The sequence below is a fragment of the Epinephelus fuscoguttatus genome, linkage group LG3 (assembly GCF_011397635.1).
Source record: "Epinephelus fuscoguttatus linkage group LG3, E.fuscoguttatus.final_Chr_v1".
NCBI lineage: Eukaryota > Metazoa > Chordata > Actinopteri > Perciformes > Serranidae > Epinephelus > Epinephelus fuscoguttatus.
In genome coordinates, this window is record NC_064754.1 from 3,436,698 (window position 1) to 3,459,709 (window position 23,012).

At 42.6% G+C, this 23,012-nt stretch overlaps 1 protein-coding gene across 2 annotated transcripts; it reads right to left on the minus strand.

The window, feature by feature from the left end:
* Positions 1-2,322: 2,322 nt before the first annotated feature.
* LOC125886377 (homeobox protein OTX1 B-like) lies at positions 2,323-11,490 on the minus strand. Of its 2 annotated transcripts, none has more exons than XM_049572560.1 (4): positions 11,441-11,490; positions 8,467-8,645; positions 7,449-7,600; positions 2,323-3,773 (listed from the first exon to the last, which is right to left on the minus strand). In XM_049572560.1, exons 2-4 carry the CDS (start codon positions 8,561-8,563, stop codon positions 2,982-2,984), a joined length of 1,041 nt encoding a protein of 346 aa, XP_049428517.1. In that variant the 5' UTR covers positions 8,564-8,645; positions 11,441-11,490; the 3' UTR covers positions 2,323-2,981. The 2 variants fall into 2 exon arrangements, with proteins under 2 accessions (XP_049428517.1, XP_049428515.1); XM_049572558.1 differs by lacking the exon at positions 11,441-11,490 and adding an exon at positions 10,833-11,072.
* Between the last annotated feature and the right edge of the window lie 11,522 nt (positions 11,491-23,012).

Here is a 23,012-nt window from a genome sequence, read left to right on the forward strand (position 1 = left end):
CAGACCAGTTTCGATAGTAGAGGACAGAGGGACAGTTGTGTTCAAAATCCAGCAGCTTTACTACGACACATCTGGCAGAATTCATCTGAATTAAAAATGTTTAAATACTTTCACAGCAAAAATTAATGTATGCGATTAATTTAGATTAATTAATCACAGCATGTAATTAATTAGATTATTGTTTTCAATCACTTGACAGCCCTACCAAAAACCCATTCAGGAAATCAATCGACTTTAAAGGATAACTTAGGTATTTTTCAACCTGGGCCCTATTTCCCCATGTGTATGTGTACGTATGATTCATAGATAAAACTCGTTTTAAAATTGGTTCAGTATTGAGGGAGGCGGATGCAGCCAGCAGCTGCCAAACGAGGTAAAACGGTAACGGGGGCAAATGCGTCCTGTATAAGTTTGCGCATTAAAAGTGTTTTTTTTTTCTGCCACTGACCGGTTCAGATCACCAGTGCTATTTCTGTAAATAGCATACTAAGTGTTTCCCTTACCTCTGGGCTGTGTGACGTCATCACGTGAGACCTTTGCTTGTTGCCGGAAGAAAACAGAGCCATGCAGAGCGGGGCTCAGAGTGGCGCTGGTTGTCCCGGAGTACAGTTGAGAGTTTTACTGCATCGATTGAAAACGATGGTTTGTGTTTGTGCTTATCCGAATTGCAAGAACTGGATGTCGCGCAACACCCCATACAGCTTTCACAGGCTGCCTTTGTCGGACGGCGAGATGCTGAAGTTGTGGCTAGTTGTGCTACAAATGGATGCTAACACTCCTGTCCAGACACTGCGCCTTGCAGACCATCGGGTCTGCAGCGCTCACTTCTCCCAAGATGACTACTGCCAGCCGAAGAAGAGAAGACATCCAATCCCGAAACACCTCTTCCTCAAGAAAACGGCTGTCCCACGAGTAGAGAGAGCTACAGACACAGTGGAGCAAAGCTCTCGCGAGATGACATCACACAGCCCAGAGGTAAGGGAAACGTTTAGTATGCTATTTACAGAGATAGCACTGGCGATCTGAACCAGTCAGTGGCGAAAAAAAGCACTTTTAATGCGCATTTGCCCCCGTTACCGTTTTAGCTTGTTTTCGTGGATTCCGATTGCATCCACCTCCCTCAATACTGAACCAATTTTAGAACGAGTTGTACCTATGAATCATACGCACACATACACATGGGGAAATAGAGCCCAGGTTGAAAAATACTTAAGTTATCCTTTAAGATGAGGGAACTGGGAGTGCTAAAATGCTAACTCATTTCTAGGCTTTAGGACTCATTCCTGCACCACTCTATGGTCATCAGTAACAATTAGCTCCCTGTCGTTAGCCTAACTGACACAATGCCAACAACCTCAAATAAGTCGTTATTTTTTATTTTTTTTTAATGAGAATGAAATGAGACAGAAAGCGTCACAAAATGTTTCACACAAATTGGTTCATGACGAGCAGGCTGCCAGGTTTCCCAACTTGTCCTAGACTGTCACAAATCTCATCCCCTTTAAGATGCTGAGTTTAGAGCTGCCTTTGAGCATGTTTTCTGTTCACAGATGGGAAACTGAAAAACCCGCAACCTTCTCCACTCTTTATTGTTACCCAGCACCCCCAAACACAACAAGGCTTAACAGTTTACTCTCACTGTTATTGATTCTTGTCTTATAAATGTTTGTGTTGCGGGGCAGTTTAAATACTGATGGAGGACGTTAAATACCTGCACCACACAGCTAATAAGCTACGATAGCTTCCTCTATTTTGAACTCTTCGGCTGTCTTTTCCTTCAGACATCAGCACTGTGAAGACACAAAGATTGTGACAATTCTATTGGACCGAATTGATTTTGCAGTTAAACTTCAGAGTGACTCGAGCATTTAATCCCTCAACTGCGGCAGTGGAGCTGTTCAGACTGCACCACATCAGACTATGTATATTCTGGGAGGCTTCCAGGTGAGAATATGTGTCACTGTGTGGGTGTGAACACAGCGTAAAAGACAAAGAGAGCTCCCAGTGAAACCTCCCTGTTTAAATAAAGGTTAAAAACAACACTCACTTATTTATAAATCATAGCGTAACTAATTGCACATGACGCTGTCTTTGTGGTCCATGTCCAAACCGTTGACTCAACCCTGCAAGTCAGAGCAACTGTTAATAATCAATAATGATCAAACAGTTGTTAATGTGGCACTGTTGACACTTATAGACCAGTCAAACCAGTTCATTATGATGTGCTCTGTGATTATTCCACCTGAGAAACTTGAATCAGTCATCTTAGAAATAAACTTTTCTGTGGACTTCTCGTTTTAACAAGACTTTATTATAAAGACACGAATGTACAACTTTCAAATTTCAATGGAATACTGACATTGCGTGTCTAATTTCACATTTTTTTTATTTTCTTTCCTCTGCAAAGAACAAATAGCAAAATCTTTCACCTTATAAACAAGTGCTGCAATTCAACCTCCAAAATACAACACCCCACAGGCTGGACCACGAGTTTCTGAACAAGATTCAAGTTGGAAATCAGATAGAAATGAACATCAGCAACCTGAAAATCATAGCAGCATCATGTTTTTGATAAAAAGTTTTGGGAAAAGCCCACTCAAGAGTCTAATTCATAATATTTTTTTCATGTCATTTCTTTAAAGATTAATCCCAATCAAGTTGAAGTGAATCAACTGAGACGATCCCAGACTGAACAATCTTGCAGGTTCCACTGAAATTTTACTTTTAAAGGCCTTCAAGAGTTGTAAATGGGTCAGTTTCTCTCAAGTTCGGGAGTAGAAAAATAATCCTGGACGAGTCGATCCACTGATGACGACAGACCTGAACCCCGATGTTTCAGATATCGGAGCATCGTTTCATTTTTTCACAAATAAACTTTCTTAAAATGTCTCTACTATTAGTTTAAACGATCTTCAAAAATAAACCACCAACAACAAAAAGAATACTTCTTTGTAAGCAGAGAAGAAGAGAAACACAGGAAGTCACAGCACTTGGAAACGCCACGAGGCCTGGTCTTTGTAGTCCAAACAGTCGGAGGCGTTGAAGTTGAGTTTCCAGGCCGACGCCGCCGTCTGCTCTTTGTAATCCAGACAATCTGTGGAGTTGAAGGTGAGGCCGGGCGCGCTGTACGCCTGGTGGTGGTGCGTTGGGTGGTGGTGATGGTGGTGGTGGCCTGACGTCTGGCCAATGTGGTGGTGCGGGTGTCCCGACATGGAGCTGCCAGTCATGGGGCTGAGCTGGTGAGGGTGGTGAGGGTGGTGGTGGGAGTGCATGGGTGCCAAGTATGAGCCGCAGTCCACGCCACCGAAGTAAGAGCCTGATGCCGAGGCTGGGTAACCCTGGCTGTACGCCGCCGCCGTTTGGCCGTAAGACACTGGATAGGAGGGCGTTGCCCCAGTGCCGGAGGACGACACGGAGCGCTGCATGCAGGAGGCGCTGGTGGGGGGGGCGGGGTCAGGCAGTGTGGCTGGAGCCGGGGCAGGGGAGATGGGTGCTGGACTCCAGATGGACGACACCGGGGCGGTGACGGAGGTAGAGGTGCTGATCAGACCGGGACCACCAAGGCCTGAGGACACGGAGGAGGAAGAAGAGGAGGATGTAGAGGAGGAGGTGGAGGAGGAGCTGGACACCGCCGGCGGGGTGAACTGGCCGCTGCTCTCTGAACCGGTGCTCTCTCTTGTCGGAGACGACTTCTTCTTCATCGGTTTCACCTTGGCGCTGTTGCTGCTCTGCTGCTGCTGCCGACACTTGGCTCGTCTGTTCTTAAACCAGACCTGAGGAAGGAGGAGAGGTCAAAAGGTCAACGTCACACGTCGGCTGGGTCACAAACCAAAAAACAGCCAAACCTGACGGAGCTGGCAGGAACTGAACACCTTCCCTCTAACATGATCCTACTGAGGTGTTGTAGCGCTGACCTTTGACCTTCACTGCTGGCTGCAGTTCATCCTGAGACTCTGCTAAATGACTGCAGTATCACAACAGTCAATCTGTGGCCCGTCTCCACCCTAAACCCTAAACCCTAAACCCTCATGGACGTAACTGACGTCAGCTGGTAAGTGCTTGAGTGTGAGAGGCTATGAGGGAGGAAACAGTTTAAACAGGACAGTTTGCAGCAACGTGTCATGTTACCTTAAAGCGAGACAAAACACGTTACATACGGTCCAGCTGTCAGTTATGGACTTTATATTTTACCCTTTTTTTAACAACTAAGGCAAATAATCAATTAACTTTTTTTGTCAGATCAGCATTATTAAGTAAAATTAAGACAAATGGTTGGTGAGTAAACTAAGTGTGTGATATAACTTATATTTGCAGTTCTTTGATTTCATGTGTTTTTTATGTACCACCTGATCTGATAAACCAGGTCAAAACTTTAACGTTCCACTTTATTTTTCTCTGCTTCCTCTGGTAACCCTGTGTTTAAATGTCTTAACACTATTAACTGTGGGTTATTATTCCCTCAGATAGGGTCTGCAGAAATGCAAACCTGTGGAAAGTGTGCATAAAGGGCTCAAAATGTCTGCGAGAGAGAGACTTCATGGACTTCACAGGAACGTGCCTCAAAGTCTGTGAGTGTCGACGTTGGGATTGGACCTGTGTGTTCCTTGAGACAAACCATATATCGCACCGTTTTCAGCACAACAGAGAAATATATTTTAAAGGATCAGTTCACCCAAATAATGAAAAAGAAAAACCCTAAAACAGGGATACTCAGCTTGCTTTGCCTGGGGGCCACTTTTGCAAAATGACAGGAGGCCAGTTAATAAACATTAATTTAAATAACATTAATATAATTTATCAGATAAAATGAATCACCATTAAACAGCTGATTACTCATCTTATTTTATATTATATATATTTTTTTCAAATTAACCGACTTACTGGCTAAACTCTTTACCTAAATTTACTTGGCACTAAGATTGACACTGGGCTTGTATGGCAGATAAATCACATATTTCACAGCCAGTCGCAGCTCCGCACAGGTCAGGGGTGTTTCTAGGATTTGAGGATCCTCCCTGGCACTTCTCTTAATAAACAAACTCTATTTTGATGCCTTCCTTAATGCACTTTGGCACCTTATTTACATTCAAACTACAAAAAAATGAATTATTTTATATGCATCGTGAATTAGAAAATGGCAGCGGGCCACCTGGCACCCTATGGCGGGCCACATTTGGCCCACAGGCCGTAGGTTGAGTATCACTGAGGCATCATTTTGGTTTTATTTGTCCAGGTTCTCAGATCTCTGCCTCCAGCTCTGTGTAATAGACATGCATTACATTTTGTATGTGCTGCTGCAGTATCAGTAGTGAAGAAATACATTTTAAAAATTTAACTTCTGTTTGCTGAAACAATAAACCTGTTGCTGATAAGGTCTCACACACAGTCTAGAGCTGTAACGGGGTCTATTTCTTCAGTAGAAAGTAGTTTTAAAAGAGGGAAAGATCGTTCACCTCCACCGTGCTGAGCCGGACGCAGAAACCTCAGAGACAGATTTTTAAAAATCTGGACAAATAAAATGAAAACTATCAGCATGGAGAGAAATTAGAAAAAAAAGGGAACATGTTTTTGGTGATTTCAGTGAACTGACCCTTTAAACTCTGCTGCATGCTGACCTGCAGAGGCACTGAAACAAACAACCTGTTCAGTCACTTTCCCTTAATGAAGAAATCATTACAAAATAAAAATTACATGATGAAATATTTGTCGGACTAAATGATTAATATTATTAGTAAATGCACAGTGTGGTCTCAGAGGAAACTGCTGATTTATGTTAAATTACGTGTTAAAATATTTGAATGAAAGGATGCAACTCATGTAGACTCAGAGTGGTTTTTCAAAATAAAGTGAGCAGAAAAAAAGCTAATAACTCAACGACAAAATATATTTCACATGTCTGTTTTTTTTTTTCCAGAAATGTTACTGACAATCTGCTTTTGTGATTTGATCAGAATGGGTTTTTTTGTCATCTGTGTACATTTTGGATGAAAGCAAAAACATCAGGGACAAAGATGGAAATAAGTAAATATGTTCCAGACCTTGAGGTGCTTTTATTTCCCTGTCAAAGCATGTGTTGTAATTTTAAAATACACACTGGAATGACACCAAACAAGTGCTGCAATTCAATCTCCAAAATACAACACCCCACAGGCTGGACGAGGAGTTTCAGCCTGAACAAGATTCAAGTTGGAAATCAGATAGAAATGAACATCAGCAAACTGAAAATCACAGCAGCATCATGTCTTTGATAAAAAGTTTTGGGAAAAGCCCACTCAAGAGTCTAATTCATAATATTATTGCCGTGTTATATCTTTAAAGATGAATCCCAATCAGGTTGAAGTGAATCGACTGAGGCGATCTCAGACTGAACAATCTGAAATTTTACTTTTAAAGGCCTTCAGGAGTTGTAAATGGGTCAGTTTCTCTCATGTTCAGGAGCAGAAAAATAATCCTGGACAAGTCGATCCACTGATGATTAGTTTACTTTACAAACTAAAGGACAACACACACACACACACACACACACACACACACACACACACACACAGAAATGTGCATCTGATTTTTTACACTAGTCAAAAACTTTTTCAGAAAGCTAATTTGTTAATGTTATTTTTAGTATTTATGAACTAAGTTAATGGCCCGCTACATGTTGGGAAGTGCAGGCTACTTAACATTTTTAAAAATTGCAAAATATTTTGGCTGCAGGTTGGGAGTGACACTCACAGCAGGCATGTTATAGCAAAGTTTAAAAAAATGCACTTCCACAAAAATACCATCAGCCACGATCACACTGATAACACTGATCAGTGGGCCTGTCAGAGGTGGATCAGTAAATGCTGTGGTGGTAAAAGCGGCCTGTCAGCAGCAGCAGCAGCAGAAAGCAGAGAGGCTGCAGCCATGATTGAAGCTAAGCCCAGCAGAGGGCCGCTAAAGCCGGGATGGAAACCCTCTCACTGCCTTTTCTAAAGACAGCTCAGCGCATCAAAAGCTGGTCCTTCACTCTGCAGAGCTCAGCCAAGCCTCCCCTCTGATTAAAGACTTGTCTCTACTTGATCAATAATAGCTCAGCTCTGGAGCTGATCGTGCAGAGGCCTGAGGTAAAACACAGGAAGTCCGTCAGAAAGTGTCTCCAGAGGACAGACAGTGAGTGTGTTGTTTAGTAAAGAGATGTAACAGATCATCAAACTGTCAGCTCCGAGGAAACAGAGCTGCTCCAAACCCCCACATTTCTTGCACGCCTAAACGCCAAAACTGTTTTAGAAAAGTTTTACACTTGTGACCTGAACAGGCTCGATGCACATGCGACGCTCTCTCATAAAGTTTGAGGAAACAGCACTGAATGATCCAGATCAGATTTCTTTAAGTTGACATTTTCTTCTAAATCAAGTTAAAACTTGCACATTTAATGTCCCACGAACACATAAACCAGCCGAGGTGACTCTGACCTGCACTCTGGACTCGGGCAGGTTGATTTTCAGCGCCACCTCCTCCCTCATGAAGATGTCCGGGTAGCGCGTCTTGGCGAACAGCGACTCCAGAATGTCCAGCTGCGTCCGGGTGAAGGTGGTCCGCTCCCGGCGCTGCTTCCGCGGGTTGCCTGGAAGAAGAAGAAGAAGATTAAAAATGCATCATTAGTTTCTCTGTGAACACCACTTTAATATGCCTCCAAAAGTTAGAGACTGGATCGAGTTTATGTTCCTGCGCTCGGAGATCTGTCCGTGCGTAAATGCTGTTTTTGGATAATATCACTTTGTTTAAAATCGTGTCGTGTCTTTACTTCTGTTTCATTGCGTGTGGTTATTATGTTTCACACACAGAAGCTTCGTTTCCTGCTGTGTATTTTCACGTTTTTATTCCTGACAACTCTTTACAGACTTTCAAAAAATGTATTTCGACATAGGAGCGTGAAAGGAGATTGACGGACTTTACGCGCGTGGACATATTATAAATTACAACTTAATTTTGGCCCCAAAATTCACCAGTAGCACAGACTCAGAATCAAAGTTTAAAATCACACACACACATTTAACAACACGCACACACCCAGCTTCCGCACCGCGACCATCACACACCCGAGTCTAACTTGTTTCCATCCTCTAAAAGTTTCAAGTTAAAACTCAAATGTATTCGATTTTATTTGTTGATACCAACCAGACAACAGTAAATCCTGCGTGACACATTTTAAAATCTGTGTAAAAATATTAGGAGTAATATAGAAGTGAATATTTCTGCATTGATCACTAACCTCAAGCGGCACATAAAGAATTAAAAATAAAAGTTTAGCATCAGAAATACTACAGTAATAACGCAGCAGATTCCGGTAAGATCCAAATATTTGGAGAACCACACTTTACACTGATATTTTAAGAATATTATCGAGCAAACAGCACACCGAATTATTCCCCGTGAAGCTGAGTTTTGTCGGTAAATGTTTGGCCCTCGTGAGACATGTGTGGTCCGTACCGGGGTATCCCACAGACGGGTGCAGCAGGTCCATGGCGGCTCCGCTCAGGCCCAGTCCGTTCATCCCGTACGGGGCCTGTTTGAGATAAGACATCATGCTAGAAGCACGGAGGGGAGACCGGAGTCTGGCCGGACGGAACGGTGCAGCTCTCCCGGTGTTCAGGTGCGAAGGTCGGATCCTGCGAGAGAAGGAAGCACGGTGAGTGTATGACGTAGGAAAGATCATTACATTTTGTTATCATGCAAAACTCAGTATACACCTGCAAACGGCTCCTGAGGCAGCGCACGGCAACTCTCTAAATGCAGACTTATTTAAAACCTGAATCTGCAAACTTTAATTTCTCTCAACACTCTTCGCCATATAATCATATTTAAAGCCACATTTTCACCTCACATATAATATTTCAAAGGCCTGACATTAAATGTTACTTGAGCTTTCGGTAAATCTGCAGTGTGCATGCTTTTTTTATAAACACCCACTGTTGTGCAATCAGAAAATGTAAAATGATCGCACAGATTGTGGATCAAAACGTTTGTATTTCACATTTTTGGGCATTTAAAATAAATTCCCAAATCACTAATAATGTGATTTGACGGCCTCGGTTATAATCCTGCGACTAAGTTACGGATTTACAGATGTGATGGAAAACATCCTGAGCAATTTTGTTTCACGGAGATCTGATCTGCAGCTGCACTTTATTTTATTGCATTATTTTATTTAATAACTGCACATTTAACTGTTAATATAAGAAGGCTGAAGCACCGCTGCTTTCATGAGTGAAACTGAGCACACGATGTGAAGGGTGGTGAGGAAAAAACAACAACTGTTCCAACAGTTTAATAAATGTGCGAGACAGAGTGACACCAGGCTCTGACTCTGAGCTGTGCACAGATAACATCAGTCTGCTGTCAGTCTCAGAACAGAAGAATTACAGGTGTAAAAATGTCTCGTGTGAGAAAAACTTTTATTTAAACTCAGACCAAGGAGGCGCGCTGCAGGCGGAATATGAGCGGCACTCCGACAGGCCTGTAATCACTCAGATCTGCATTACGTTTTAATTAATTCAATAGCTCACAATTAAATCGACCTGTGGACACACACGTTTAAATTACAGGCCGCTTGAGACTTTTCTCACCTCTGAATGTCTCTGCTGGAATGTCAGAGCCTGAAATCTTATTTATCCTAACTTACTAATAATGAATTTACGGGAATTTATTTTGAACGTCTGGGTTTTATATTCTGTATTTTAAATGTGGATTATTCTATTTTATTTTTCAAACTATTAATTAATATTCATTTTGGGCTACCTTTGCCACGTCATTAATGTAACACAAGCCTTTCTCTTTTGCATTTCTTTTTTGCTGTGGGAGCTAAACTGAATGTTACAGCCTCACTGACTTTTGCCACCGCATTAACATGTTTAACCTGCAGGGCCACATGGGAATCTGAATAAATGCTTTGAGTAAGAGATTTAAATCAAAGTGCATAAATGCAGCAACTGATTATACATATATAAAATAGAGAAAACCTTTTGTATCCTGTGGAATAAATACTCTGCAACTTTGATTTGCTCCTTTTTTCCCTACAGAGCTTCACACAGTCTGCAGCTAACAGCTCTAATTATCGTCTGTTAGTTTTAGTTTAAGACAATGTTTGCGATCATTTCCATAACCCAGCGGGCTCCTTTCAGCAGGTAAATGCGCACATTTCGGACTAACAGCAGCTTTTTTCTTTCTCTGCCGTGAAAAGGAGCCGCGGGCCTCCTGATGGACCCGAGCTGAGGCGTTAACTTATTCCCATCACCGCAGGAAGGAGCCGAATCACGCAATGTAAATGCGTCCAAACTGTGTGCAAATGAAGTCCATTACAATTTAGATTAGATCTACAGGGCGACAATTAGCAGAGAGGCTCTTATCAGCGCAGGGAGCGGACAGGAGGCCGCGGGCTCAGCTCAGGACACACACACACACACACACACACACACACACACACACACACACACACACCTCAAGAAAGATAAAGTTAATTAAAAAAAGTTACAAGCATTTTATATTCAGAAAATATTCTATAATGTGTTTAATTCGCGGTGGCTATGACGCGTTATTTAGTGTTTGTCACAACTCTTTCACAGACAGAACAAGTTGTTTATGTTAAAATCTAAATTTTATTTTAAATGTCATTTTTTCGTTTTCTAAAATGGACACCAGCCTCCTTTGAGAGCTTCCAAAATACCTCAGCCACGTTCAGATTGCTAACTTAAAGAAAGAAAATGCATGAAAAATAGTCCGTGTAATTTCAGCGCATGTTATGAAGCCGTTAATGAGGATGAATAACCAGCAGGACTAAAGTCAGGCAGCACTCTCACCTTCTCCAGGCTCCTTTTTTAAAACAAATCCTGTCAGCAGTCACAGCTCACAGATCCACAGCGCGACAAATATCCACATGGAGGAAACTTTGCAGTTTTCAGGTGAGACTCAAACAGCTGCAGCGGCTCCTCGTGACTCTCACAGAACTACAACATTAACATTTCATCGCGGGGAACAAATTAAAAAATAAAAATGCACCGTGTTGTGACTCTTCCGCGCTCGCGCTCTCTCCTGCCGGAGTTGACGGATGGAGATTGATGCTCGTCTCCGAGGCCCGCGCCTCTATGAGTCAAGGAAGCACGCGGCTCTGAGTCCCCAGAGCCAATCACGGCGCTCTGCGGCGCTACGGGCGACGCGGACGGCCAATCAGCTCGCGAGCTCGGCGCTCAAAGGCCCGCCCCTTTCGAATGGAACGCGCACCACGTGACCCGATGGAACGTTTAATGTCAGAAAGTTGAAGGAGAGTCGGCCGGCTGCCATTTACTGCAAGAGACGGCTCATTTAGGCGCTAATTTTAGGACTAAGTCGTTACATTAAAGATTAATTATTGAGTCTACGTTAAAATAATGTTTTTTAAAAAATTATTAGCACAGAAATTGAAGCACACCTCTTTATATTCGACCTCTGAAGAGAGGAGACAAATTAATATAGCTAAATTAAGTTCTTTTTCTGCACTGTCAATTAAACGATAAGTTAGCTTAAAACAGCTAGCATAAAATGACTCTTTGTTGAGTTTGTTGCCAATTAAGGCCATCAAAATTAGTCCAAAATTAATTTAAGAAGGGTCGCAACAGATACAGAGGCCACTGACAGGCTACTTAAAAATATCAAAAATAAAAATAAAAATATTAGCCTTAATATTAGCTTAATGCTTGCCTCAAATAATAGGCTAAAGGCTTTTTTTAAAATTTATTTTTATGTCCCTGAACATCACTGACAACCTCAACCAGCTGCTTTAGTTAAATTAACAACAACAAATAAATGAAAAAAAATGATGTTGAAAAAGAAACCTGGCAGCAACAGACATTAGCAGGTTCAAATTAACGCAGAGCTGAAGATGTTATTTGACTGAAGTGATCTCTGATTGAACATGACTGCACTTAAAGGATCATACAGGAAGAAAAAAAGTTTAATTCCACATTTATAAAATGTAATGTAAATCTAAATCATTTTCAAAATCAATATTATTTAATCATATAATTAAACAAATGCATTGATAATGTTACCAAAACTCTGAGCAAAATATCAGGCTGTAAGTAACTTAAAATTGAACAAAGAGCTTAAAGTCAACACCATATGCAGGAAGTCATGCTGACAAGTGTAACCTTGTGTTGGGAATATTACTAGGCCTAAAATCAAAAGAAAACAACTGTCAGGTGATGTTCTTTGGGAATGAGCACGAATAGGAATATGCTGGAGATCTGTGTTGTCTCATTTCCTCTGTGTGTCCTCAGAGTGTCTGTGGCCGACGGCGACAAAGCCAGCGATTGATCACAAGTATCAAGATATCAAATGGACGGAGTCGTTGTTGTTGTGAGGATTTTTGGGGTCTAATCCCAAATTGCAGGAGTATTTTCTTAATACTAAGCCCGTAAATCCAGGGATCAGGCAGCCTAAAGAGGTGTGTGTGTGTGTGTGTGTGTGTGTGTGTGTGTGTGTGTGTGTGTGTGTGTGCTGGAGGTGGTGGGGGTTAAGTTTGGAGAGGCTGCTCTTCTCCTCTGTGTTGTGGCTGCTTATTAAAAGCATGATGCATAAAATCCCAGGTTGTCAGGAAGCGTGCAGGAAGCTGCGGCCAGGCTGCTGAACACTTTATAAACACACACACACACAAAAGCTGCCGTGCAGACACAGATCGGGGCAGGAAAACCCTTTGAATCAGCTGACAGCAGTGAGTTTGGCTGCAGGCTGAGGGAAAAGTGCAGCTCAACAGGCTGGTGAGGATGGGACAGAAGGAAACACATGGACCAGGAGAACCAAACACTTACTGTCTGGATCCATCAGGAGAAGATTTGGCTCTGTGGGAGCTCCCAGGTAAGAAAACATGATCCTTCTTCTTAAGTGTTTGTGATTAAACTAATCTGTGTGAAGGGTTTTTTAAAGGGCTAAACTGTCTCCAGTAGGTTTTAAAACGTGGCTAAAGTGAAGCTGTCATGTTTGAGCTGATGTAAATTCAATCCTAAATATCAAATAGGCTGCTGATTTTTCCCTGGAGGGTGTGTTATGTGATCATCTGTGGGAAAATGTTGCTGTGAGTGTTTGACAAAGTTCTGATTGTCTCAGTAAGTTTAGATCTCTGAGGAGGTTTCTTGCAGGTGACTACTTGACAAACTGTGAGGATATGCAGCTAAAAGGAATTTAAAATAAATAGATCACACAAGTTAAGAGCCTATTCCCAAAGGCCCAACTGTCTCAGCAATTTTAAGATATTTAAATGGTAAAAATGACCAATAGTTGGTGATTTTAATTAACATATTCTCAGAGCGCTTCACTGTGACAGTAAAGGTGACAGGACGGTGACGTAGAGATGGAAATAAGCCTGTGCGTGATTATGCAACATCCTCTACATCACAACTGGTCTGTACATTACAGCACTTACAGCAGAAATATCACAACTGTTAACTTTTGATCATCTGTATAATTTAAAATATATTTTTTTAATGCAGCATTGACCCAGAGCATGAATCTGTAAGTTATATAAGGTTTTGATCGTCAAATTTATTCATCTTTCATATTTCTGAACTCAACTTTTCCTCTTTATAGACAAGGAAAAACACAACAATGTAGTAGTTTATTCATTTTTGCCAGAATGATCTTGGTAAATGACATTAAAATCTAAAAAAAAAAAATCAAAAAAAATCAACAAACAGTATAAACACGTGTACTGAAAAGATAGATTGTGTGATTTTATGCTCCTGAATCTGAACGTTTCCTCCAAACACACCGACAGTGTGACTTATGTTGAGGTTTAAAACATTAACAGTCAGCTGGGAGGACACTCTGGAGCAAGTGTGAAGTTTTAAAATTTAAAAAGTAACCTTTAAAATTAAATTAAAATATGTATGTTTTTGCGTAAAACATTTAAACGTTCAATAGGGGTGGGACTCACCAGAGGCCCCACGATATATTATCATTACACAATATTATTTTGATTTTAGACATTGAGTATTGTGACATGTTTCGTGAAATATTACAATTTATTGCCTCTTTTCAACTTCTAACTATGTCCCAAAAGGAAAACTTTGTCAACACATGTTTTATCTAATAAGTTTTCAGTCCCTTCATCTCAATTCACTCATTTTTTATTGCAGCAAACTGAATCTACTGGACTGAAAAAGCAACTGATTTTATTTAGTGGGGCGCCAACAGTTTATTTTGTATTTGTAATTTTAATAATTTATCAAACAAAAAGAAAAAAACGATACTTGGCGTCAGTGTATTGATACGATATTGCCACTCAAAAATATTGCAATACCCAATGTGTTTCATGTTTAAACATAAAAATAATCTTCTCTACAGCCTCTTCTTCGCCTTCCTTCATGATAGAAATGTATTTCCCAGAATGCCTCTGTGTCCAGTGTGTGGTAGGAGGGGATTTGCTCTCGTTTTGTTGTGGGTACCTGTCATGAGAACTCGAAATATCAGCTTGTATATTTGTACCCTCACAACGTCACTGCAGGAAGCAGATACTATCAGGAAGCAAAGTGTCTGCGTCACTGTTTTCAAAAGTCTCTGTTTCCACACGTTGGGACTAAAATGTGGAGTTTTCAAACTAAAACAGAGGTCAGCAGCAGTTTCAAAACGGTTTAAATGTCAAAAACTTAATTTTATGCATACATCTTTGCATTTTCTGCACCAGTTCATGTTGGGTATGTCTTTGGTTTTGTAAAATAAAAGTCCTCTGCTTCTTGTCCCCCAAAATCCCCCAAAACCTGCACATACTCATCTGCAGATATTTAGGAAACAACACATTTTTATAACTCTGGCACTGAATCCAGGGTTTCGCAGAATTGTATAATATTCAGGTGAAACTAAGCAAAGACTGTTAACTTTACCAAGATATATAATTACAATGAGTGTCATCACATGTTCTTTAAACGGCCCCAAATCACGTCACAGCTTTCCCTCACTGGTCTTCACACATGAGGACCAGGGGCGTAAATATAGACAGTGCAGGTGGTGCGGTTGTGCTGGGGCCCGTGGGGCAGAGGGGCCCGGTTGCCACCTGGAAATACGCCCGTGTTCAAAGAAGAACTCATGTTAAATCAAGAACATATGATTTTCTATATAAGCCCTCAAAAGGAAAACCCACACCCATTATCTGTTTTTGTAGAATAGGATCAATCTGTAACAAAATGAGATGTTTATTCTACATAAACTATGAAAACTATAATTTAACTATAAAAAGATTTAGTTAAATGAATAATTTCCTGTTTTCTTTTGCAGTTTTTGTCATATACACATATGGAATAATTGCTGGGTGACATGTGTGTTGTAACGAGACGGTACGATTTACAGCAGCTAGTTTAGGTCCAGAATCTCTCAGGACTGACACGCTGGGCTCATCTGCAGGCAGATATAATATAAAAGTGGCACTAAGACACACTGTTGGTACAATACATACTTGCCTAAAAGTGTGTGTGTGTGCATAACTAGTAACTAGGGCCTGTCCTAATAGCGTGCACTGGGAACCATCGTAACCACCTTACGCCACTGATGAGGACAAACACTGTGATAAGACACAGAGTCGTGCAGGATGATTTTGCAAATATAATCGCCCCACACAAGGCAGATTTTCTCCTCTCAGTGTTTGTGCCATCACTTCATATTAAACCCTTCAGAGACTGCAGGGAGCTGTGGGTAATGCCACCTGTATGACAGTGTCACCTGGCTCACCTGCAGTGCACAGATGGAATATTTATAGATTACATCACATTTACAAGTTATTTGTCAACACTGAAACACACAAACACAAAAAAGGGGCTGCAATAAGATTAGACAGTGATGTGTCCTTAAATTAAAGTCTAATGTTGATTAGATAAAATCCAACCTGAGAGTTGAGTCCTCTGTTCAGGAAGTTGGACTCAAAAAGGTTTAAAATGATAGTTTTTAGTCGTTGTTTTGTTTTGTTTACACCTTTACAGACAGGTTTACTACATAAATGTCACCTCTGAGTGTTGCTGTCGGTTGTAAAATGGAACTGTAGGATGAGTTTTATTTTCTTTATGGCTGAGCTTCAGTAGACACTGTTTATTGGAACATGAGCATAGAGAGCAGGATAACCGCAACAGTAGAGGTTGCAGGTAATGTGAAATATCTTGAGATGACCAGCCGTAGGCCTGCAGGTACGACGAGTAGCCTCTCAGCATGTGGACGCAGAGACTGGTAGTGAAGTGGATGGTACAGTCACTTGACCCAGCTGCCACGGTCTCTCTGCATCCGACCTCTCAGTAATGAAGGACTTGGCTCGGTGGAGCAGACGGAGGCTGATGGAGCAGATAACAGCTGCTCACCTGGCTGCTGCACACAGACGAAATGTAACGGCTGCACAGACTGGTCAGACAAACACTTGTAGGAGGCAGAAAATCATCTCACTGAGTAAAAACCTTCAGCGGTAGAAACATAGTGAAATTCAAGGAAAGGTAAGAGAAGAGGAGGCTCAGGTATAATGAAGATGTATCCATGAACAGTTATAGATCTTAAGCCTGATTTATGGTCCTGCGTTGAATCAACAACGTCGCTACGTCGTAGGGTACGTGGCTACGCAGAAGGCTCGCCGTAGCCCCCGGCGTAGCATGACGTGCACCTCCCCAAAAATGTAACTACACGTTGAGGAGACGCAGACCGAGTGCGGACCGGCAGGGCTGTGATTGGTTTGCTTGGTAGCAACGCATTTCCAGTTTCGTATTTCCAGATTGCGCCATCCCCGCCATCTTTAAACATCTTCTGTTGCGATGTAGATGTTGCAGTATTAAGGCTCATTATATATATGCCATTATGCTCAACGTTCAATACGGATACGGCCGGAGCCGTCTTTCCATGCTCCGCGTTCATTTCTCTGTGACCGGAAAAGCCGGAAGCTAAACAAAGAATCAACTAGAGACGACGACAACCACTCAGGAAAGGAACGCAGCCTCCTACCGCTCTGGCGGTGAATTGCACCGCGATGAAAAGGAGTGATGGAGAAGTTCGAAGGGTTCACGACGACGTCACGGCAACAACGTAGCGACGTTGTTGAGTCAACGCAGGACCATAAATCAGGCTTTAGATAGCTTGAAGTGGCTGAAGCTGGCCTCTGATTGGCAGTTTCCGATTCACCCATTTTTCTCTTTAAACACACTGAACGAAGATCTCATAAAACCAAATCAGGTTTCAGTCAGTCTCTGGGGTCACAGTGTTATTCTAATGCAGATTTGACTTTTTCACCCCTCACAGTGTTGGCCTGCATGTACTGTATGTGGTCTGGATCAAAAGACAATTGACTTTTGACTGTTTTCTCATTTGTATGAAGGCTTTAAATCTGGTTTAATACAGTCTCTGTACACAACAAATCGCCATGTTCTCTTTTTCCTCAGAAGGACTAACAAACGTGAGCGTGTCTTCATGCTCTCGATGTAATGTTCAGAACATGTTTGACATTTTTTATGTGATGTAAGAACAGAGAATATGCAGAGATAAAATTTCCCTCACAAATCAAATGCTATGAATAAGAAAGTCGTGCACAGCCAGCAGGTTTTGAGTTAAATTATAAGTCATCAATGCCATTTAGTCAATCTGACAATCAGTGTGCAGCCACCTGCCAGATAGCCTCTGTATGAAAGTGGCCTCCCTGGTGCAGTGATCTTAGACAATAGTGCGACCTAATTCTAATGTGCAGCAGCAGTTTGTGTTGATTTTACACCTTTAATTTACAGTCTAATCTAAGTTCAGCTGGTGAAACAGGCTGCAGTTTACAGGCTTTTACCCTTTCCCACCAAAATAAGCAGTTTTTTTTTAAATGCAGGAAAACTTGTAAAAACTGACTCCCAATGCCAGTAGTGAGTACAGCTCTGCATTTTCTTCTGGTGTCTTAGGCCCTGTTGAGACGACAACGGTTTCTCTAAAAACAGAAAAGTCTGTCCTTGGCATTTTGGAAAACTTCCATGTTTGACGTTATTGAAACGATCTCCGTTCACACGGAGCCGCAAAATCGAGGATGGTAAAGCTGCAGTACCAGAGGCTGCAATTTCAGGACCGTTTAATTTTCCGAGCAGACGCTGCAACGTGAAGTTTATTTTTATTTTTTTGCTATACCCAGTATAGTGGGTATAGATATATAGTAAGTATAATATTATGGTTATAAGCCCAGGTAACTATACATTACCGGTCCTCTCCGCTCCCCCCACCCACACTTGAGCGTCCATCCGGGGAGGTCCGCGGAGGTCAGGCCGGGCGGGCCGACACTGTGTATCCCAGAATGGGTGCTCAAGTGTGGGTGAGAGGAGTGGAGAGGAGCGCGACGAGGTGGAGTTGCAACAGTAGATCTACACTTTGCTGGAGAAGCGTTGATAAAATCAACAGGGTGAGCAGCACAAACCGAGCCCGATTGTTGTTGTGATGGTCAAATTTCTCACGCATGCCTAGTGACTGGAAGCGTAATGCGCATGTGCAAAAAGTCTCCGTTTTCAGAGGAACTGCATATTGCAAGTTTACATGACAATGGAGATGCTGCCGTCTCCAAAAAAATTGCACTCAGGCACCCAAAACACCACTGTTGTGTAGACAATCGGCCAAAACGCAACTAAAGTTTACCGTTTTCAGTTGAAATCGTTGTTGTGTAAACGGAACCTTATGTTCAATGTCACAGACAGGCTGGAAAACAGATGAGTGAACAGTAAAAAGCAGCATGTAGGCCACGCTCAGTGCTGACCAAATTTTGAATGAAGCCCGAGCACAGCTGTCTTTAACAGAACGTTTTTAGATATACATTTTTAACACACACACATATATGTTGTTTTTATGTATTCTAAATACATAACTTTTGCACTTGTATTCTGTTACTCTGTTACTCTGTTACTTAAAACCCAAAACACACCTGCAGTAAATACGCCCCTATTATTTTCAATGTACAACCCCACACCAGCGTCGGCCAGATGCACGTCAGCGCTCCTGGATGTGCTGCCCTGTGGCACCTCACGCCACTGTCCTATTTCCAGCCAGAATTAAATGCTTTTTTACCCCACTCGCTTTCTGTTTGAACATACTGGCTGCCATAGCAGCTCTTCCTCTCTGCTCCTACAGCAGCTTGACTCCTCACCATGGATGTATAAAGAGAAATCTGTAGCTGATGTTGTGTCTCATGTGTGAGTAGGAAAAGATGAGGAGAGACTCGTTGCTGAGGTCAAGAAATATCCCAAGCTAAATGACTCACAGTCCGATCTTTAAAAGACAACGACCAAAAAGATATTACCTGGCGAGTCATAGCTCTGACGTTTGGCTCTTCAGGTGAGAAATCAAGTTTACTTAGGGGCTGTCAACACATGATTTTAAGCTAACTTTGCAAGCGCAAAGTGTCCAGTGTGTGCTAGGGGCAGCACTTGACTTGCATCGCATGACGCGCAGCGGCAGCGGCGACGGCGCTGGTGTGTTTACAGCTTAAATAGTTCAGTCTACTGTTATTATTCCATAGGTGTGATTGGGTGCTTTTGAGCCCAACACACTGGTGTTCTAAAGAAACAATAATTATGACAGAAACTTAAAAAACAAGGACACAAAGTCATTAGGAACAAACTGATCCACAAAGGCATGAAACATTTGAATAACAGAAGCATGTACCTGTGAGATATGATAACAAGTTTACCTCGGGGCACTGCGGGTTCCCCTGTCAGCTGAGGTAAAGTTCATGAAGCCACAGAGTATTTCAAAAACCAAAATAGCTGGCAGGTCAGGTTTCTGAATGTCCTCAGGCCCACAAGCGTCAGAGACAGTCCACGCTTTCCTCAGTTCTGCAATACGTTCGCCACCTAAAAACTGAAACTCTTCATTTACAGTAAAAGAAAAGAGCTGGTCTGCTCTTGTTAAAACACTTTGCAGAATTGTTGCCTGACTGTTACCCTTCAGTCACCCATATTTCGTAGCTTTATTGTCTCAAATTCAAATCCATGAGGGTTTATTTATACAGTAGATCCAGTTGTGTATTTTAATGTGACTGAGCAGAGTGAAACTCTATCATCATCACCGTCAGCTGCTCTGACTGAGCGACTGACAGACACCTGAGGAGCCGCAGCACAAACAGGAAATGAGAAACGACTCGTCATTCAGTGTCAAGTACAGTACAGACAGCAGTGAGTCCTCACAGAGAGACACACAGTGAGGAGCGCTGAGAGAGGAGCATGGAGCTGTCAATCACAGGCCCTGTGGCACCGCCCCTCTCATTAAGAAGGCAAACAATGAAGAAGAAGAAGGAGGGAGAAATCAGACACCAGAGCCACGAAACCAACTGACCCCATCCAGTACCCATCACCCCCTGAAACACAGAGGTGTGTGTGTGTGGAGGAAATTACTTCGATGTGTGTGTGTGTGTGTGTGTGGGGGGGGGTGGTTAACTTCCAATCCTTTTAGGATTATGCCCCCCCTCCTCGCCTCTCCTCTCTCTGGCTCTGTTCTTCGCTCTTTCACTCTGCTGCCCCTCGGGCAATCACGTTAAAACTTGCATGGCCAGCGCTCATTCAGATATCTCTAACAATGCGTAGCAGCGGTAACCATGTGAGCGCTGGCAAGGCACGCAGGAATGCACAGATTCTGTTCCCCGTCACCCTCCCTGGACTGACAGAAGGAAAATATTGAAGGCGATAAAGCATTTCCCAGATGTCTTGGAGCAAAATGGCTGCTTTTAAAAGGACAATTAGCAAAGCAGTTCTTTGTGGGGAAAAAGTCACATGAATTCAAAGCTCATGTGATCATTGAACATGTGTACATTTTTATGTGTATACTTGTTAAATTTAAAGTTTCTCATGGGAAAGTTACATTTTAACCTTCGTTATTTAGTCTGATGTCGGCCTTATTAATGTTTGTAATGGGTCGTTATTTGGTCTCAAACAATCAGAAGAGAGTGACGAATCCAAAAGGGTTGTTTCTAATCTCGCTCATCACTAGCGGTGGCGGGAGCTGCAGGTGGTTTTTGGTGACACTAACATGACATCACAGGCCTTTCACTGCTAGGAGTGGCACTAACGTTAGCTTGCTGCTCCTCGTCTGTTTTCAGGAACATGGGGTTTAGCCCCTCTGGACTGTACCCCCTCTCCCACCGCACAAAACACCCGCTAACGCCTGGGTTTTGTATTTAACGGGAAAGTTTACAATTGGCATTCACTCCTGGGATAAATGATGTTGCATTTGTCTTGGGTATTTACTGTTTCTAGCTCCGATTGGCAGTGATGGAAATCCGACAGCTGGGTGGACGTGCTAATTTTAGCCCCTTTGCAATGCACTGATGGGCCACCACAAAATACAGTCTGTCTTAAACACTGATCAAAAGTTATTCGGCACTGAGTTTGAAAGAGAGACTGAGTAAGAAGATACATAAAAAAGAAGTAACCACTGTAACGTTTTCAGTGGCATTTTTCATGCTGCTTTCTACTGTCAACAAACCTGTTTCTCATTTCATCCAGGACGTTAGAGGTAACACACCAATAAAACAAACAAACAACGCAGGAGGGTGCCTAGCACGACGTATTTTGACGCGCGGTGATATGTTTTCTCTTTGCATTAATAATATTGAATCATTGATCATTGAAGCCAACAGTAGCCCGTTTTGCCAGCGAGCTGCGAGCGTTTAGACACACAGAGCCGGATTGGCGAGTTGATCCAAGGTGCCCAATTTTCCGCCTTGTAGGGTAGACATATTGGCGGAACCTTTTTGGTTTAGAAAGACTGAGGCGGCCTTCCGCCACGGGAGGGGCTGTTGAAGACTTGTTGGAGGAGCTGTTGATGACGCCGCATGTGCGACCCACTGGCGGTGGATAAACAGGAAACAGCTGATAGCAGGAATTAGCGAGCAGCTAGTAGCAAGAGGGAAACACAAACCTGACAGACACTGTAAAGATGAGCAACTGGGGAGACAAGGAATTGCGCGCCCTCCTTGTCCTCGCAAACAAAGAGGCCATTAACCGTCAGATGACGGGGACGGTGAAGAACGGGCCGACTTATGAGAGAATCGCCGAAGGACTGACCAGCCGCGGCTTCCCTCCCACGTCACTGTTTACGTCACACGCTGAGCTACACGTTTTGTTACTTGCTCACGCCCCCCATTGCCCCGAAAAAGGCACATTCTGTATAAACAAAAGTAGGTAGGTGGCATTTTGCTGCACTCCCCGATTTTGTTTTTATACTGCCAATGCTGAAAAAAGACTGATTGGGCTTTCCTTTGCACAATTCCTGTTTAAAAAGGGTTAGTGACTTCCGGTGTCAGACGCTGATGAAGAAAGCTGTCAGCGTCAGCGGGAAACACAACGGGACAACAGCAAAAGTTAAGGCTGGGGGGGGGGTAGAAGGGTCTAACAACCATCTACTCTCACCTGGGAGGCCGGTGTTCACTTCCCTTAAGATTATAAAGCCAAGCATGTGTGTGTTGGCTGAATGTAACCACGTGTTTGTTGTTGAAGGGAAAAAAAACATCAATTTGCAGTGTCCTGTGAAAACGGAAGTGTATTTTGAAAGAAGACAATGCATGTAACAGGCTGAAGATGACACGGCGTCCCAGATAATCAACAACGAACGCCGCCAGGATATCTTGCACGTCATATGTGGACGTGGACAATCCATGACCAAACGTGGACATGTGACGAGGACAAAGTGAGAATGTGTTGAATCATTATATATGGATCCAGATCGATGGACTGATTCACCCCTGGTGTTTATCATAATGTGTGACTGAATTCTCAGCTCTAACACCAACATAAAAAATATAATTGACACAGAGCTGCTGAAGCTGGTGCTGCAGTGAGTGTGGCTCTCTCTCACTGTGCGTCACTTTGGATTAAGTCTCAGCTAAATGTCCTAAAATGTGAACCAACACCTTCCAAACAGCCGCTGATCCTGTTCTGAGCCACAGAGGAGCAGAGGGCAGAAACGAGCGGTCCCTCCCTGCCCCTCAGTGTGCAGGAGGGAGGGAATTGCCATCCGGCCTTATCTCCAGGTCCAGT

What these genes read in the sequence shown, in the direction of transcription:
- LOC125886377 (XM_049572560.1), bottom strand. Translation starts at nt 8,563, where the DNA reads ATGATGTCTTATCTCAAACAGGCCCCGTACGGGATGAACGGACTGGGC. An exon ending in CCCGTCTGTGGGATACCCCG is followed by an intron (nt 7,601 to 8,466) that starts GTACGGACCACA and finishes TTCTTCTTCCAG; the next exon opens with GCAACCCGCGGAAGCAGCGC. An exon ending in TGCCCGAGTCCAGAGTGCAG is followed by an intron (nt 3,774 to 7,448) that starts GTCAGAGTCACC and finishes CTCCTTCCTCAG; the next exon opens with GTCTGGTTTAAGAACAGACG.